General features: G+C 36.0%; 1 protein-coding gene across 2 annotated transcripts in view; it reads right to left on the bottom strand.

Annotated features, from left to right (window-relative positions):
- Positions 1-2,313: 2,313 nt before the first annotated feature.
- TENM1 (teneurin transmembrane protein 1) overlaps positions 2,314-16,338 on the bottom strand; it is a 1,301,460-nt gene continuing 1,287,435 nt past the window's right edge. For both annotated transcript variants that reach the window (XM_033111932.1, XM_033111941.1), the window contains 5 exons: positions 15,271-15,567; positions 9,248-9,635; positions 7,180-8,400; positions 6,387-6,529; positions 2,314-5,009 (listed from right to left, as the gene is read on the bottom strand). In XM_033111932.1, the coding sequence (XP_032967823.1) occupies positions 4,251-5,009; positions 6,387-6,529; positions 7,180-8,400; positions 9,248-9,635; positions 15,271-15,567 (2,808 nt within the window). In that variant the 3' untranslated portion in view covers positions 2,314-4,250. The remainder of the gene's footprint in view (positions 5,010-6,386; positions 6,530-7,179; positions 8,401-9,247; positions 9,636-15,270; positions 15,568-16,338) is intronic.

Here is a 16,338-nt window from a genome sequence, read left to right as displayed (position 1 = left end):
TACTGATCCTTTTGTCAGAAGAATAGTAAAGATTTAGACATTGTCATGATTCATACAAGTAAAGTATTTTTCAAGGACACAATCTGATATACTAACATTTATTTAAGAAGTTAAAGTCCACCACTAAATCTAAGGAAAGATTTTTAACTGCCAAACACATTTCTTTTGACAAATAATGTAAGATGACAACTGCCAAGACAAAATCCACAGCAAGTTTAACTAACTATTTTAAGTTACTGTTTAGGAAGTAATTTCGTCTTACACAGAGTGGTATATTTGGTCCTTAATAGCTGTCACATGAAGGACACACTGAAATAACAGTCACTATTTTGTGGTTGAATTATTTTTTGTTGTTTTCTGTTTTTTTTAATGGTTTTTTTTCTGTTGTTGTTTTGTTTCTTTGTGCAGAATAAAGAACCTTACAGAAGGCTGTGGAAGAGCAGTCTTAGATTTGAAGTACTAGTCAGATCAGCTATATATGTGTATGTGTGTTTCTCCAAGAAAACAAGAATGTTGCATCCAATCTGTAGCCTTCTGTTTTCCACAGGCTATAATATACTCCAATCTCTCTAAAAGTTTCTTTCAATACTTGATTACTGTAATTTTACTTCCATTATCACTGAACTCCACTACAATTGCCCTAACAGGAACATATCTTTATAAATGCAAAAACTTTGCCCTAACTCTCTCAGGTGGAGCCTGGTCTGGTAAAAAATATATTTTTAAAAAAGGAAAGAAAAGGAAAAAAGAGTAGAAATAACATGATAGAATGCTTGAAACTATGCCAACAGTTATGAAAAAGAGAAACCTTATGAAAATTAAAATTTAATTTTATACCTCTCTATGTAGTTAGCATGTGAATTCCAAATTATACATTGTCAAGTTTTCATACATTTGGCTGTCTTGTATATATTATATTATATTATATTATATTATATTATATTATATTATATCATATCATATCATATCATATTATATTATATTATATTATGTTATACTATATTATATTCTATATGTTATAGATCTAGATAAATTGACAATAAAGGACACACTTTTTTATACATTATTTTGCTGGGTTAAAAATAAAACATATGCTTATTTATATGGTGAGTGTTTTGCTTAAAATTGGACATTATTTCCATTTTTTCAGGAATCATGCTTCTAATTAACGATTAGAATGACAACTGAAAATAAATATATTTAAATGTCTGCTAAACTGTGAACTTGTCAGCTCATTTGGATCTCTAGACTGTAGTGCAAGAGTAAAAACAAAACAAAACAAAAATGCACAGATAAAATGGGCCTAACCAGGAAAAAGAAAGAGTGACAGAATATTTTCTGTCTCCAGCCCAGAATGTTCTTCATAAGAGAGCCCAACTACTGTGCTATCACTTTAAGGTACTTGAATGGGCTGTGGCTGTGCAGTGTCAGCCACCTGTCTTCTGTGTATGAGGAATTTCACATATCTTTCTTTAAAATGCTTTTACTTTCATTAGGAAATACAAATGAATTGGTCTTTCATTATTTTAAACTTCAGAACTAGAAGTCAATGAAGGCATTCTTTGTATTCACTGAATAAAAAGCAATGTACTACCTCCACATTCTTATTAAGAAATATCAAAATGTTTCCCTTACATTTACTACTCATTAGTGTTAACCTTTTGGGTTTTTTTTCTCTTTCTTCCCAAAAACTTTGGAAGTGGTTAAGAGAACAGTAATATTTCAAGGTAGTATTAAAACCACAACTGTAAGTGAAAAAAAGTGCTTTTCCTGAATATAATACAAATATAACTTTAAGAAACTAAAGGCACAAACTAAATGAATATGTACCACAAACTAGAAATGCACACATCAAGGTAGTTACTATTAAGTAAAAGATTCAAATATTTGTTTCTAATGGATATTTAAAGCAGTCTGAAAATGATACATTATCAGTGAATTGCAAAAAAGTATAGTAGCTTAAAATAGAAGCAAAATAGACTTTAATATCGACATCTTGGATTAGTGATAAAATACATTGTCACATTTATGAATGCACTCTCTGTATATAGCTCACAAATAATTTTTTCACTAATTTAAAAGAACATCAGAGGTTCTAGGAACTTGAGGCTCATTTTTAGGCTGGTGTAGAGGTATTCAAATTTTCAACAAGTTTGTTAGTCATTTTAGAATCCCATCATGAATACCGTCCTATACTATTAACACAGACCTGATTCAGGGAAAAAAAAAAGACAAAAAAAATACTACAATAATATGATTGTAACCTGGATTAGTCATCTCTTAAGCTGGTGCACTTTCAATTAAAAAAAAAAAAAGAGAGAGAGAGATGAGTTCGTCATGAATCCTTTCTCTCTCTTTCTCTCAATACACGTGTAAGAATGTGATAATCCCAACTTGAAAGTTTTGAAAATAAAATGTTTGGATACACCCTGTCCTACCATCCGGTGATCTTTGTCTTTCCTTCACTCTACTTTGTGAAGTAAGGATCCGTACTCTTTAAAATCTTATCCTGAGCCTGGATTTTGACTTTGCATCTTTTCAAAGACACTGTCATCACAAAGCAAAGCCAGGACCCCACACTGCATTTAGGTAGTAGGTGGAAAGACATTCTATCATAAATTCTCCTTCAGATGTAGCAAGTGTCCAGACTCCATGATAAAAGTGGCTCAGGAGAATTTTCTACAGGCCACATCATGCTGCAATGTATTTTCATTTGTGGTAACTTACAATTACACAACATTTTATAAACTGTCTCTTTGTTACTGGGCACCAATCTCCCAGGTCACCAAGAGTCTTCTTTTACTACGGGATTCATATAGATTGAGAAACTGCAGCTCATATTTACGCTAATTCTGCTCTTTCCCCAACTTTTAAATGATTGCAGAATAAAATCTCCCTTCCTGGAAAATAGTTATTTTCCTAGGCAGGATAGATGATTAAATCAAACTAAGTGGGCAAAGACAGAGAATTAAAATAACTAACCATATAAATTGTTTTGGTAAAAAATAGTCTGCCTCTCTACAATTAGCTGAAATGTTTTAGGTTGGAAAGGGCTTAATTAAATTTCCTGACTATGCCTGGGAAATGTTCAATAGAGAATTGAATATTTGAAAGATAAGTCAAAGTGGGATGAAACAATGTAGAGCAACTATTGTGATATTTAGTTTAGTCTACCCTTTGGTACTTTTCTTTTAACCTTAGTACTAGGTCTATTTTTTAAGGTTTAGGCTCTTATGGTTCTGCAGTAGTAGTGAATGTAATTTATCGGTATCTCAGGCATGTAGGCATGCTAAAGCCTCTTTTATTTGTGTACTAGAATCATACTTTGCAGTAAGTTTCCTTTTGTGTGCACAAAACCATTGGATTAGTGTATGAATACTGAATCATTAATGTGAAACTATGACCAAAACACACCCTATATATAAATGAGAAATTCCTACCCAGGTCAATAAAAGCATTTACATGACGCCAACACAGCTGGACAATTTAGTAAAAAAATGTAGTCAAAATAGGTTGTGTGGGAGAAATTACGTTGGCCAGCTGCCTTGGTATCATGTACACACAAGCAAATAGTGGCAATTAGGTCTGGGTACCACAGCCACAGGGTAACATGGTAGATAGAACCCAGCCACTGCACACCAAAACACAGCACAACAACATGGAATTTACTTTAACAAGCAAGGAGTAATAATCAGGAAGGAAGAGCAAATGGTTCTTGACTCTAGGAGATGACGGCTGAGGACATGTTACACTTTTTTTTTTTAAGTTTCCTATAACAAATCTGGAAAATGTCAAAGGGTTGGCAGTCTTTCAAAATGCAAGGCTCAGATACTATTGCACCACATTTCCAAATAGCCTGCAAGTTCCGCCAACAGTTACATATGAAACTTTGTGTCCTGATAGAGAAATAGAACCTTGGGGTTCTTTTTCTGTATATTTGGACATATATATGCATGGCTCAACAAATTTAAAGTGGTGCTCTCCGAAAACTTTTTGTTTTTAGCTGTTTGAGTTCTACTTGTGTTACGTTGAATACTGCCACAGAAGAACTAAAAATCTCAGTCATTTCATAAAGAGTTTAAACAAACAATATTAAAATACCATCTTCTGTCACATTGAAAGGCAGTTGGATATGTTTTTCCTCCATATTTACACATACAGAGTTCTGATCTAGAAAACCAATACAACAAACCATTTTATGTTTTAAAAACAGACAGTCTTTGGTGACGCAAAGGCAGAGATTTTTTTTGTTACCTCTTGCCTATTTCGCTCTGTCTCATGAAGTGAATATTGTTGGCATTGTCAGAAAGTTCTAAATACTGCTCAACAGACAAAACAAAATACCCATCATAACCTTGTACCTTCCCAGTGCTCAAAAGCTGCTGCTTTTCGCCTTCTGTCCATGCCCGAATACCCTCTTCCCCTTCTTGCAGCCTTCTTTGTTCCTTAGTCCAAGCCTGTGCCACAGCGCGCTGTCTGGCGATCTCCAACACGTGATTCTTTTCCTCTTCGATGGTTGTCCCATACCGGATGTTGAAGCACAGAGCTCCATGCTGGAGCTGGATATCTGCAAACCGTCTAGTCCTCCCATTCAACACAGAAGTCATCTGGGACACAGTGACATTAACACCATTCTCTAGAATCCGCCTCCCGCCAGTGTTACCAATGAGCACCAGGTCTTCCTCCAGAGACCCAAGCTTAATGAAGTAGTGAGTGTCCCTCCCATCTATGGTAAAATGTAGGTTTTCCAGGTAATGAGCGTTATTGAGAATGGCAGCAAGCCGCCTGCTATCTTCGTTGGCTACTCCTATGATGTCAGCTGTTACTATGCCATTCTTGATGGCAAATTTTATACCTTTTCCAAAAACAGAAGAAACAGCGGCAAACCTTGGTTGCTTCCTTCCTTCAAGGCACCGTTCACCATTATATTGGGGAGTCATAGGAAGTTGGTCCAAGGAAATGAAATTCCTGAGCTGTTTCTGAAGCTCACATTGAATGCCCAAGATAGTCTAGGAAAGAAAAAAAGGCACAGTGTTAATGTAGCACAGGATTAAGCACCTGTCACATGCTTGGTGATTGTGGAAAGCAAAGGCTTCCAAGGTTGCTTCCCTCTCTCTCTAATTTGCTAGTTTGGGATTTAAAAACAAGCCAAATTTGGAATCTTTTCATCAGAGATTTGGAAAGAAAATACTAATAGTTAATGTAATCAACGCATATATTTCTTGGTATCTTGGTGTGTTAAACATAGGGAAATTTGTTCAAACTTGATATCATAGACTCTCAGAGCTAGAAGGCACTTCAAATTAAGTGGGTCCAACTCCCCTCTAACAAAGATATTTCATGTTTGCCAATTTAACTAACAACAGCTAGCTGTTATGACTGTATAGAGTGATACATTAGGCACAGGTATAAAGAAATGTAAACGGCATCATTCTTACTTTCAAGCAGCTTATGACCTTCTAAATAGTAATAGCAAATCAGTAAGAAGTTCACTGATCTTTTTATGTGGACTTAAAATAAAAATCATTTTTATTATAGGAATTTTCAAACGTACTAAGAAATAGAAGAGAATAATGAACCTCCAAGTATCTATTACAAAGCTTCAGCAACTTTCAATATTTTGCTAAACATTTTTTAGGACTTTTAATTACAAAACGCATTACATATTATATGTAGTTACAAAAAGGGATAAGCCTCTAGAATCTGCTTAGAATTTCCTTTCCCTTATAATTTTTTACACTTAAATTTCAAGCCCTCCCACCCAAATTTCAGTTTTATGTTTTTGCACACAGATATTCTTATTTCCTTCAATTAAAAGAAAAAGTTCTTTTCTTGTTTTCATTTGTACCTCATACTCCTGATGAAATCATCTTCTAAAATTTGAATGTTTTGGTATTCCTATTTTTTCCAGAGACGTTCTCCCTGTAATATTTATTATTTTTGCTCATTGCTCCTATATACTTTTTCTTTATCAGAATAATTTAATTATGTTATTTCCATGCTCTTAATACATTATGCCCTAGATTATTCTGCAGTTGGAAATATGATATTTTCCTTTTTTTAAGTGAAGAATTTTCTCTATATAGAATCCATAATTGCCCTTGCTAGCCCATTTCAGAATTTTAAAAGTCTAGTTCCTCTTTCCTGTTGTTTGTTTACCCCAGCAGTCATCAAGTCACATGTAGTCTTTTCTTTTCCAAAAGCTCTAATCCTTTGGTCCTTTCCTTATGGGAGTTTATTTCTACCTCCTCCTGAATCATGGACATTTTATTAAATATTGAAAACAACTCAAAAATAAATAAGCAAATGTATGTTAATACTGTTTCATAGTGTTGGGTGTTCTTCTGTTTTTTAAGCTAAGTAGAAATGGTAAAACTTTTACTAACCTTTCCAGGATCCCACTCTTGAGTTTTTGTCTGAAGCTGTAGAAGCTCATAAGTTAATTCCAAATTTTCTAACTCTGGTTTGGGAAATCCAGGTAGTACATTGTGTAACTGGAAACCAAATAACTCCAACCAACTTCCAATGTCTGTGAGACACAAAATTTAAAAGGAAAAAATTTTAAAGCCCATACTTTACAACTTTTGTGGAAAACATAAAAGATGCCTCTTGTACCTTCAATATGTTTAGCCAATGGGAAGTTAGGGATAAAACTCCCTCTTAAATCACCCACTCTAAAACATATGATCCTCTGTCTACAGGGCAAACTTTTGATTCATGGATAATCACAGAGATAGGCTCATTTTACTGCACTGAATTCTTAACGTGGTAGTAGTATTAAGGCTACACAGACTGTGATGTTAGATTTATTTGATGAAACAGAATCCTGAATTTTTCTTTTATGAAATTATTTGTATAAGCTTTTAAGAGTGAAAACTACAGGGGGTGGCTGGTTAGCTCAGTTGGTTAGAGCATGGTGCTGGTAGCACCAAGGCTGCTGGTTCGGAAAAAAAGTGAAAGCTACAAACAGAAAGCTTAAAAGGGAAGAAAAAAATGTACTGGGATGCAAAAGATGCACAGTTTTGCTCACTCTAGAAGACTAAGGAAGAGAATGACTGCACAATAACTTATGGGCTAACTGGCAGGAAGAGGAAGCATATTTACAAAGACATTGAGATTATGTGATAAACACACCACTGAGTTATCTCTTTAGTGTAAAGCTTTATACTGTTTAAATACCTGTAGTGTACTTTGCAACATCTTGAATTTTGCCAACTGGGTAGTTATTTTCAAAGGAGTAGAGGTTGAATGGTTTAGGAAGGAGGTTCAACTGTTTCCATATATGATGATTAGGCGTCGTCCATCTACCAGCAACAACATCATAATCCCTTTGCCCCAGGTGCACTAATTTAGTAAGGAAATCATAAAGTCCTCCATGAAAACCAATGATGACCTGAAAGTCAGGGTATGTGTCATGATAGATGTCTCCATAAGGTGTGTACAATATCTCTTTTATCACTTGACCTCGACTGCTGAACACAGCTAGCGGGGTACCTGTATTATCACAGGCTACATAATATTCTTCACCACTGCTTAGCTCCATGGCAATAAGGTGACCTTGGAGATCATAATACAGGGATGTAATCTCTGAGCTCGTGTGGTTGTACAAATGAGTAACTCTTATGGGGTCGGCAAGGTCTGCATAAAAGAACTGGAGGTGCTGCCCTAGGCTGGACTTACTGGCGACACGTCGCCCAAGCCCATCATAGTAATATTGCACACTCCAGCCAGAAGCCTTATTGTAGGCTTTCTGCAGCAGACCATTAGAATTATATTCAAAGATGTCATTTCCTCTCTGTCTCAGAAAGCCATCTTCATCCATTTTATACTGAATTTCTCCTAGCCTGGTGATGCGATCCCGGAGGTCATATCGGAGAGGAGTAAGACGAGCACTATTCCCATGGCTTAAGAGGTTGATGTTGCCATTCAGATCATAACTATAACGCCATTGGGTTTTATCATTTACAGAAACAGTTTGAAGTTGCCCATCAGCATCGTATTCATAGAAGTACCTTGTTATATTGGCATCTACTCCTACTCTTATATCACATATTACCATATGGCCCATATTATCATATTGAATAGTCATCCAGTAGGCAATTGCCTTTAGAATTTCATATTGGACTTCAATAACTTGTCCATTGGCACTGAAAATTTTGGTGTGCTTCATCACTGTAGTAGTTATGACCTGATTTAAATCATAATTAATCACACTGAATTTTCCAAACTGCTCTGTTCTACCAGAGACATCAATATATCGGTACAGGTCTATAGGCAAAGGGGTTTCATTTATCACAGCTTGCATGCTGGTGACGCGAAAGTTGTTGTAGCTGTAGTCAAACCGAGCATTCACAAGACCTTCTTCACTGAATCGGAAAATCTGGCGTCCAATAAGAGGTCCTGAAGGAGTCAAAATAAAAATAATGAGAACAAAACTAGATGCTTAATGTTAAGCAATCAGAAAGGTCTAGTGATATTTTCTTTAGTATTGATGCTTTTACTTTCAAAATAAAATACTAGAGATTGTCTTCTGATACCTAATACCTGGGCATATCATCTCATTATCATCTCATAGTATACATTCTCATAGTTGTGATCACCAAATTTGAAAACAAATAAAATACTGTATATTATAATTGTAGAATAATTTAATTATAGGAACTATAGAAGTAATAGCCCATCAATTAGCTGAGATGAGGACACTGATATTATGAATATGCTTTATTTTTATAATCATTGGCAAAAAACCTTTCAATTAATTTAACCCATGCTACAAAGTCAGAGGGTCAAGTTTTGACAAAGTCCAGCATTCAAGTAACTGGATTTGGGCATTTTATAAACTCCAAGAATGAAATATAATCAAAAGTTCTGAATTTGGAAGACAATTTGCTATCAACTGAGGCTTACAGAGGTTACAAAGGGCTTGAGCTCATTTCAGTGAGACTCATATCTTGTGACTGCATCTTTGGGACAATTTGGTGGTGAGTAGGAACGGGTACACAGTTAGACTAGGTACTTAGAACTCAACTTTCTTAAGAACTGAGAAATGCACTGTATGTTTTTAAGGAATCAGCTTTCATGTAACCTATATGTTTTTATTATTAATGGAAGATATTTTGATAACTAAAGTGACAGTTTGTTGGATTGAGTGTCTATAGGTTAATGCTTCTATCTCAGACTGTGGACAGCAAAAATCTCGTAAGAAAATATGATATGATATACACATCACCACCCTTTTACAACAAACCTGTTTGCCTGTATCTGATTGTGCAAATGAAGCCATCGTGCATCAGGTGTATTGTCTTAATCACTCCAGAAGACTCTTCATATGTTAATGTGACCTGAGTGGTATCATAGAGAATCTCAGACAGTCTTGCTTGCTTGGTATACTTGTATAAAACTCTGCGCCCTGTCCCCAGATGCAGGGTCTGTAGCAGTCGGCCATCTCGACTGTAGTCCTGGATAAAAGAAGTGCTACTGTCTGGTGGGGTATAGATATTCCGGTAGTAGCCCACTGAAAGCATGGTTTGTAAGCTGTGGCGCACCATACTTGGCATGGTGACTGAGAGCAGACAATCTGATTGGTCATACTCAAAGATGTAACGGCGCTGGCTATGTAAGAGAAGCATCACGGACTGAAATGAGACAAAGGCAAAGTAGCATAACATGTACCACTGAAGAGGAGAAAATTAAACAAAATACACGTTCATCCATTCCACACAGATTTATCGAGCACTTACTATGGGCCATGCATTGTGGTGGATCCTAGTAGATATAGTAGAGGTCAATAATGGTATCCATCCTCATGGAACTTATAGTTTAATGTAGGAGAAAGAAAAGTAACCAAGCCATTACAATATAGTGTGAAACGTGTTATGACAGGGGAAGTACAAGATGCTTTTGGGAGGCAGAGGAAGAGCAGCTAACCCAGACTTAAAAGGTCAGGGAAGGCTTCTGGGAGAAAGTGACATCTAAACTGAGACTGAAAGGATGACTAGGGGTTGGCCAAGTGAAGGCAGGGAGGCAGGTGGAGTGGAGTAGGGAGAGAGTACTCCTGACAGAGGGCACAGCATTGTCAGTGTCTAGGTAAGAAAGAGAGCATGGCTTTTTCTGAGAATGAGAGGAATTTTGTATGGCCAGAGCATGGGTATGTTGGAAGGGGGGTGGTGGTGAATGCCAAGAGATGAGGCCAGTTAGGTAGTCTAGGTCCAGAGCATGCTGGGCTTTCTAAGCCATGCTAAGGAGTTTGGATTTAAACATGTTGGCAACAGGGAACCACTGAAAGCCAGTTGAAGGACAGGGAGTTTGCACAGCTGGGAGAAACAATCAAGTCCAGATTCCAGAAAGGTTATTGTTGCTTTAGTATGGAGATGGATTGGAGGGAAGTAAATGTAGGGCAGGGTATGCTATGTATTATGTTATAGTCACAAAAGTATATTTATTGACTTGACATAGTAGATGTCTTCCTGAAAAGTTGTATATAAAATATTATTATTGCTTTGCAATTCACGTTATAAACTACATTAGGGGAATATGACATTAAAAGTGGAGAATCCTCTGGTTATGCAAGCTTTCTCCCCAACTTGTTCTGTATTTAAGAAGCAGTTATTTGTTGCGGTGTAATGCCTTGCATGTATTAAGTGTTTCAATGATACTAGTTTATCTTAGTTTAATCTTAAATCTAGACATAAAGGGAACACTGTTTTAGGGAGAACTCAATCTTATTTCTAATTGAAAGCTTTTAAATCTCATTTTCTAACGAAAATAAAAATTGCTCACTCTTGGAAACTCTGATGTTACTTCCCTAAGGAGTTTTACCCTTCCTTTCTTGAGAATTACCTTATCAAGCAGAAAGACTTAGTTGAGCTTTATTTTCTGAAGTTTCTGTTATGGAAATAATAGGTATCTTTTATTTTCTAAATATAAATTACAAAAGTATTGATGAATATGAATTATAGAAACACATACAATGTACATTTAAATCTTCAAAATTGCATATCCTCCCTGCCCTTCTGAGAATTATTGATTTTGAATTGAATGTCAATACTGTGAAGTCAAAGTCAGCGTTTAATTGCTCATTCACTCATCTTTCTTCCTTTTCCTCCAAGTACGCTACCAGGGGACACAGAGCTGTGGGTGGAAACACTGTCACCTCAACAGCTCTGCACAACCTGAAGCTCTATTGAACAGAGGACAGACTTGACGCTCCTGTGTGTGCAGGAGGACAAGAAAGAAGAACCTCCTCCTTGACCAAAGGCAGAACTCAACAGAAGCTGGATGGAATTGGTGGAAAATTCCATTACATTAAACTCTATGCTGAAAGTCAGATTTCCCAGCAACTTTCCACCCTCTTCTGTCAAATGGCCATGAAAAGCTGACATCTGTCACTTGTGGTGCCAGTCAGGGAAAATCACCATATGGCTCCCACACATTATCTAGTACCAGCCTTGCCAAACCTTTAGAGCACATTGCCATTGTATTCTCACCCCTGCTCTCATCCTCCATGTTGCAGTCAACCACTGCCTGACCTTGTTTCTAGGTGATGCTGATGCTGCGCTATCTTGAAAACTCCGTAGTCTGTTTTAAAGCTTCCTGCCAATGGCAAGAATGTGGATGACGTGATTAGGAATCTTGTGAATATAACCGTTGTGTTGTCAGAATACCATTTAGCTTTCACTTGGCTGCTTTTTCACTTTGGGTGGGCATTATTATGTGTTTGTTCAAAAATAATGCTTATGGGTCCATCCAATACCCACTGTGCTGCTACAGGATAAAAAGCTATTTCTTATTAGTCCAAACAATAGAGTGGAAGACTTTTTAAAAAATCGACTGTGAGATCATTGTAAAGAAGAAAAAAAGAACAGTCATGACTCTATACTCACTTGAACAAAAATAGAAATGAGATGGTAGAAATTTGAAAATTAAAGCATTCCGATGACCACCAGATGGCAGTGTGGGGCCACCAAAAAGCTCAAGCCTAAGGCTTCATGCATTCTGTACCTCCAGGCTGCCTTTGAAAATTTCAGCCCCAAAGAGACAATTTTGTGTAAATATATCAGACTAAAGCATCTTATTAAATGACTGTGAAGTATATTTAAATGCATTTTTAAAAATGAAGTTCTTAAGAATTTTAGGCAACTGGAAGATTTACATTGATTGTAATAAAAAGTCTTAGGCCCACAAGGCTTCAAAATATAATTAATTCAGAGAAGTCTCAAAAATCAAGGTAGAGAAATAATGACCACATAGAGAAAATTCAAGAAACAATGATTTTTTTTAATAGAGAAGAGATCATTTAAGCAACTGCAGCTATTACCCAAATAATTATTTTTCTCCTAATGGCTACAAACCATTGTGCATGAAAATGAAACATGTAACTTTCACTTTAGAGGAAGTCAAATATTTTTTGCGAAATTTCTACACATTAAGGTAAAATATCTGCTGTTGCTTTTTAATATATCATGGTATAGGGATGGCAAACAAATTTTCAGAGGTAATACCAGAAGTATTTTGAGGTATAAAAGGTATACATTTTAAAGTTTGAGAATTCTTACTTTAAAATACCACAAGAGCCAGCCTTTTTGTCCTTGCTCTGCCCCAGACACAGTAAAAAAAATGTGCCAGCAAAGGCTATGTTAAAGAGAGGACTGAAATAAGCTGAGGAAGACACAGAACCTCATCACTTCACTGGAAAAGTTACATGTAAATTGGATTTGGCAAATTCAATATTCTTTCCCTTTTTTTTCTGGAATCACAGTTTCAAAGATGTTTAATTTCCTCCCTTTTCTCCTCTCCCCTCCTTACTTCTTTTCATTCTTTCCTGTTTTAATTTACCTTCAAGTAGTAGTAAGTGCTAGCATTTAAGTCATTTAAGTTCTTGACTTGAAAATAAATACAATAATGTGCTATATTTAAATGGAATGAAATTAACTTTTATTGAATGACTAGATGTGCTGAGTGCTTTATATTAAGTTATTTCATTTAATCATCACATTTATTCAGTGAATTAGTTATCGTTGGTAATAATAATGTTAATAAAATCAATCTCACGATAAATGATTTTTGGAAAGAACCATTCCATAATTATGTGTTTTGCAGGCTCTGAACTTTGCATAATAGGATAGTTTAAGTCATGGGCTACCTTTTAATTAAATAACAAAGTAAATGTGAAATCAAGAAAGGGACAAAAATCAACTAAAAGGCACAAATGATTTGGAAGTCACTGGGGCTTTTCTTGATACATTATTCCAGGTCAATGAGGTCTTATGTCTGTCCACTGAAGACACTGACAGTCTCACAGAGTTTTCTTTGTTTTGTTTTGTTTTGAAAGAATTATTGCCAATTAAGTTTCTGTAGTAACAAAGAGAACTTATGTGAAGTTTCTTCACATGATTCTTTGTTCATGTAAGTTTGATGAAATAAGTGGGTAATTCAGAAAAGAGAAACAATAAAATTGCTTCAGAGGCTAATAACTACATGCGGGGTTGAAATGTAAGTTTTCAATAGACTCTTGTTATTGTATAGATGGCCTAAAGGGAAAGTTCCAAGAGCCAGATGTGACTGTCTATAGGCAATTAGCACAGTGGCCAGAGTATGGAGCTAAAGAAGTTGGGGTTATGAGTGCAAACACATGCGCACTCCTAAAGAGAGTTGGCTATTTCACTAACCACATGTAGGACCTATGGAAAGAGCAGTGCCAACCTATCCTCATTCCTGGGAAAAAAATCAGCCTGTATTTCACTAATAATCAGTGGCATCTTGTTTTTCATATGAAGGTCATCATTATATATTGCAAGAAACATATGAAGGTCATCATTATATGCCTTGCCTATGTAAACATACCACCAAATATTTGGATTCAGTTAATTTTGTAAGAAGTTTAGCACTTTGTGGACATTAGTCTTATGATTTTGCCAATCATTCTTGTTATTGCAATTCAAAAGAGGAAAGTACTACTCTTTTGTTCCCAGTGTAGAGATCATAAACTTGATCGATTTCTTCAGCAGAAAAGAACATGTGGTGGGTATAGCAGAAGACTCCCTCCTTTACCCTGGCTTCCAAGAGGGCCTGCTTTATCACCTAGGCATTTCCAACTTGGCAAATTTCCCATCGACTGATTGTGAGAAATAGTACAATAGTTTTATAATGACATACAATACAACCACTGGCACACTCAAAAAAAAAACAAAAACAAAAAACTTTGGGGGGTATATCAGAAAGGCTTGGCATCGTTGGGTGAAAATAGTGAAATTTTGCCAGTGAGCTATGAACTTCTATGACTTTTCTAAGAACTTCTAGGAGTTACCTTGCCATGATTACCCTTGACTTGTCAATGGAAAGCATTTTTCAATTTTCCCAGAAATTAATTCAGGACTGATAAATTCAGTTGATAGATAGATTTGGGAAACAAGAGACACTACCTTAGGTCATTAGAAATTGAGATGTCAGATAGAGATCAATTTCTCTTATTGTCCTCTGCTACTGATCTGGCCAGAAACTATTTTGCTGTGTGGGGCTGATGTTTGACAAATGGTTTTGGTGGCACAATTAAAGTCCTTGTCTATTACTACCAGACAAAGGCCACAAACTCCCATCACGGATGCTATTGGAGACTCACTGCACACAAAGGACTATCACCAATGAGCCCCATTGCCACCATTCTCTCAGACTGATTACTTGTGAAAATTAGTCCTTAAATGCATACTACTAAAATTTCACTGACTATCCTAACACAATTAGAATTCCTTATCCTCTGTTTAAGAGACTTTTCTCCAGAGCTGAAATACACTAACAAACAATTTTATAATTTTTCTACCCATTTTACCTTTGTATGAGCTTTCATAGTAATAAAGATACCTTTTCAAGAGCATGAACAAATATGCGCAAATGAGGAGAAAGCTAAGCCATTATCCTAACTTGAGTTTGAAGTACCTGGCAGAGAGTGGGGTTAGGGAAAGTTTTCAGCTGAAAAACAGCTTATCCTTATAGGATATATCTATATCTATATCTATATCTATATCTATATCTATATCTATATCTATATCCATATCTATCTATCTATCTATCTATCTATCTATCTATCTATCTATCTATCTATCTATCTATCTATATTTGTTATTGTTTGGTTTGTTGGTTGGTTACTTCTACAGAGCAGAACATCCAGAACACAAACTTTGCTCCCGCAGGTCCTCACCAAGTTGGGTAATTAGGGTCATTTTCAATATCCTCAGTCAGAAATTCAAAGCCAGTTTATTGTCCCTACATACTTACCTTTTCTAAGTAGGTATAGCTCCAAATTTTCCCATCAGACCAAGTTCTTGAAATTATTTTTCCACTCTGGTCATATTCCATTTTTTCATTCCATGTCCCTCTTTGAAGAAACGTTACCAGTCCCGAAGGAGAATATGTGATGTTCACTTCATTATATCTGCTTACTGGAGACCACAGGACAGGTCGTCCAGTTTGGTCATAAAGAATTTGAAGGGTGAATTTCCGATGGTCATCATAGATCTTTCCTGTGTGAGTTATATGATCAAAATCTATAGAGAGCAGGTTTCTGTTATGGGCCTACAAAAAGAAAATATGAAATACATTTTAAGTACCACCTTGGTTCCCCCTATCTAGTGCATTCACAATTGCGAAGCTTTTTCTGATTCTCTGACAATGGGTCTCTCTTGCCTTTGAATCCACATGACTTTTACCTTCCTCAGATGACACTTATCTTTATTCTCCCACCAGACTGTACAATCCTGGAGGGCTGGGGCTATGTTTCAACTCCTGGTATGTGCTAGGTACTCAGTATAAGGTTATTGATTTTTTTATTCCAACTCAAGACTCAAGGGTACTGACACAATTTTCAATAATTACATAATTTTATTTTATGTGACTCAGATGCCTACTAAGGAGCGGAACTTCCTTCTCCCTTTTTACCACTGAAGTGTCTAGAACATATAATGGTGAACTATTTATACGATTAAAAATCAGAAAAAAGGAATATAGTGAGCAGTCTTTAATTTATAGATTCCCTTCTTCGGTTTCCTTGTTCATCTGGGCTTAGAGTTATACTACTTCACATCTATCACAGGGGAACACGGAAACTCAGGTTGTCCCTAGTGACAGAACCCCACTCAGCAATATTTTCATGGAGATCAGCAGGTAAATATGTTAGGTATTGGTAGGTCCCACAGTATTTGTAAGGGTGGTGCCACTAAATGAGGGTAAAGCACAGAATTTAATTTTGACACCAAGTTTACAAATAAACTTGGAGGATTCATACCTTCCAATGTGAATCGATGCTAACGGTTTGATGCATTTCATTCCATTTATCCAACTTTTTTG

This window comes from Rhinolophus ferrumequinum, chromosome X (assembly GCF_004115265.2).
Source record: "Rhinolophus ferrumequinum isolate MPI-CBG mRhiFer1 chromosome X, mRhiFer1_v1.p, whole genome shotgun sequence".
NCBI classification, from domain to species: domain Eukaryota; kingdom Metazoa; phylum Chordata; class Mammalia; order Chiroptera; family Rhinolophidae; genus Rhinolophus; species Rhinolophus ferrumequinum.
This window is presented reverse-complemented; position numbering and strand designations above follow the sequence as displayed.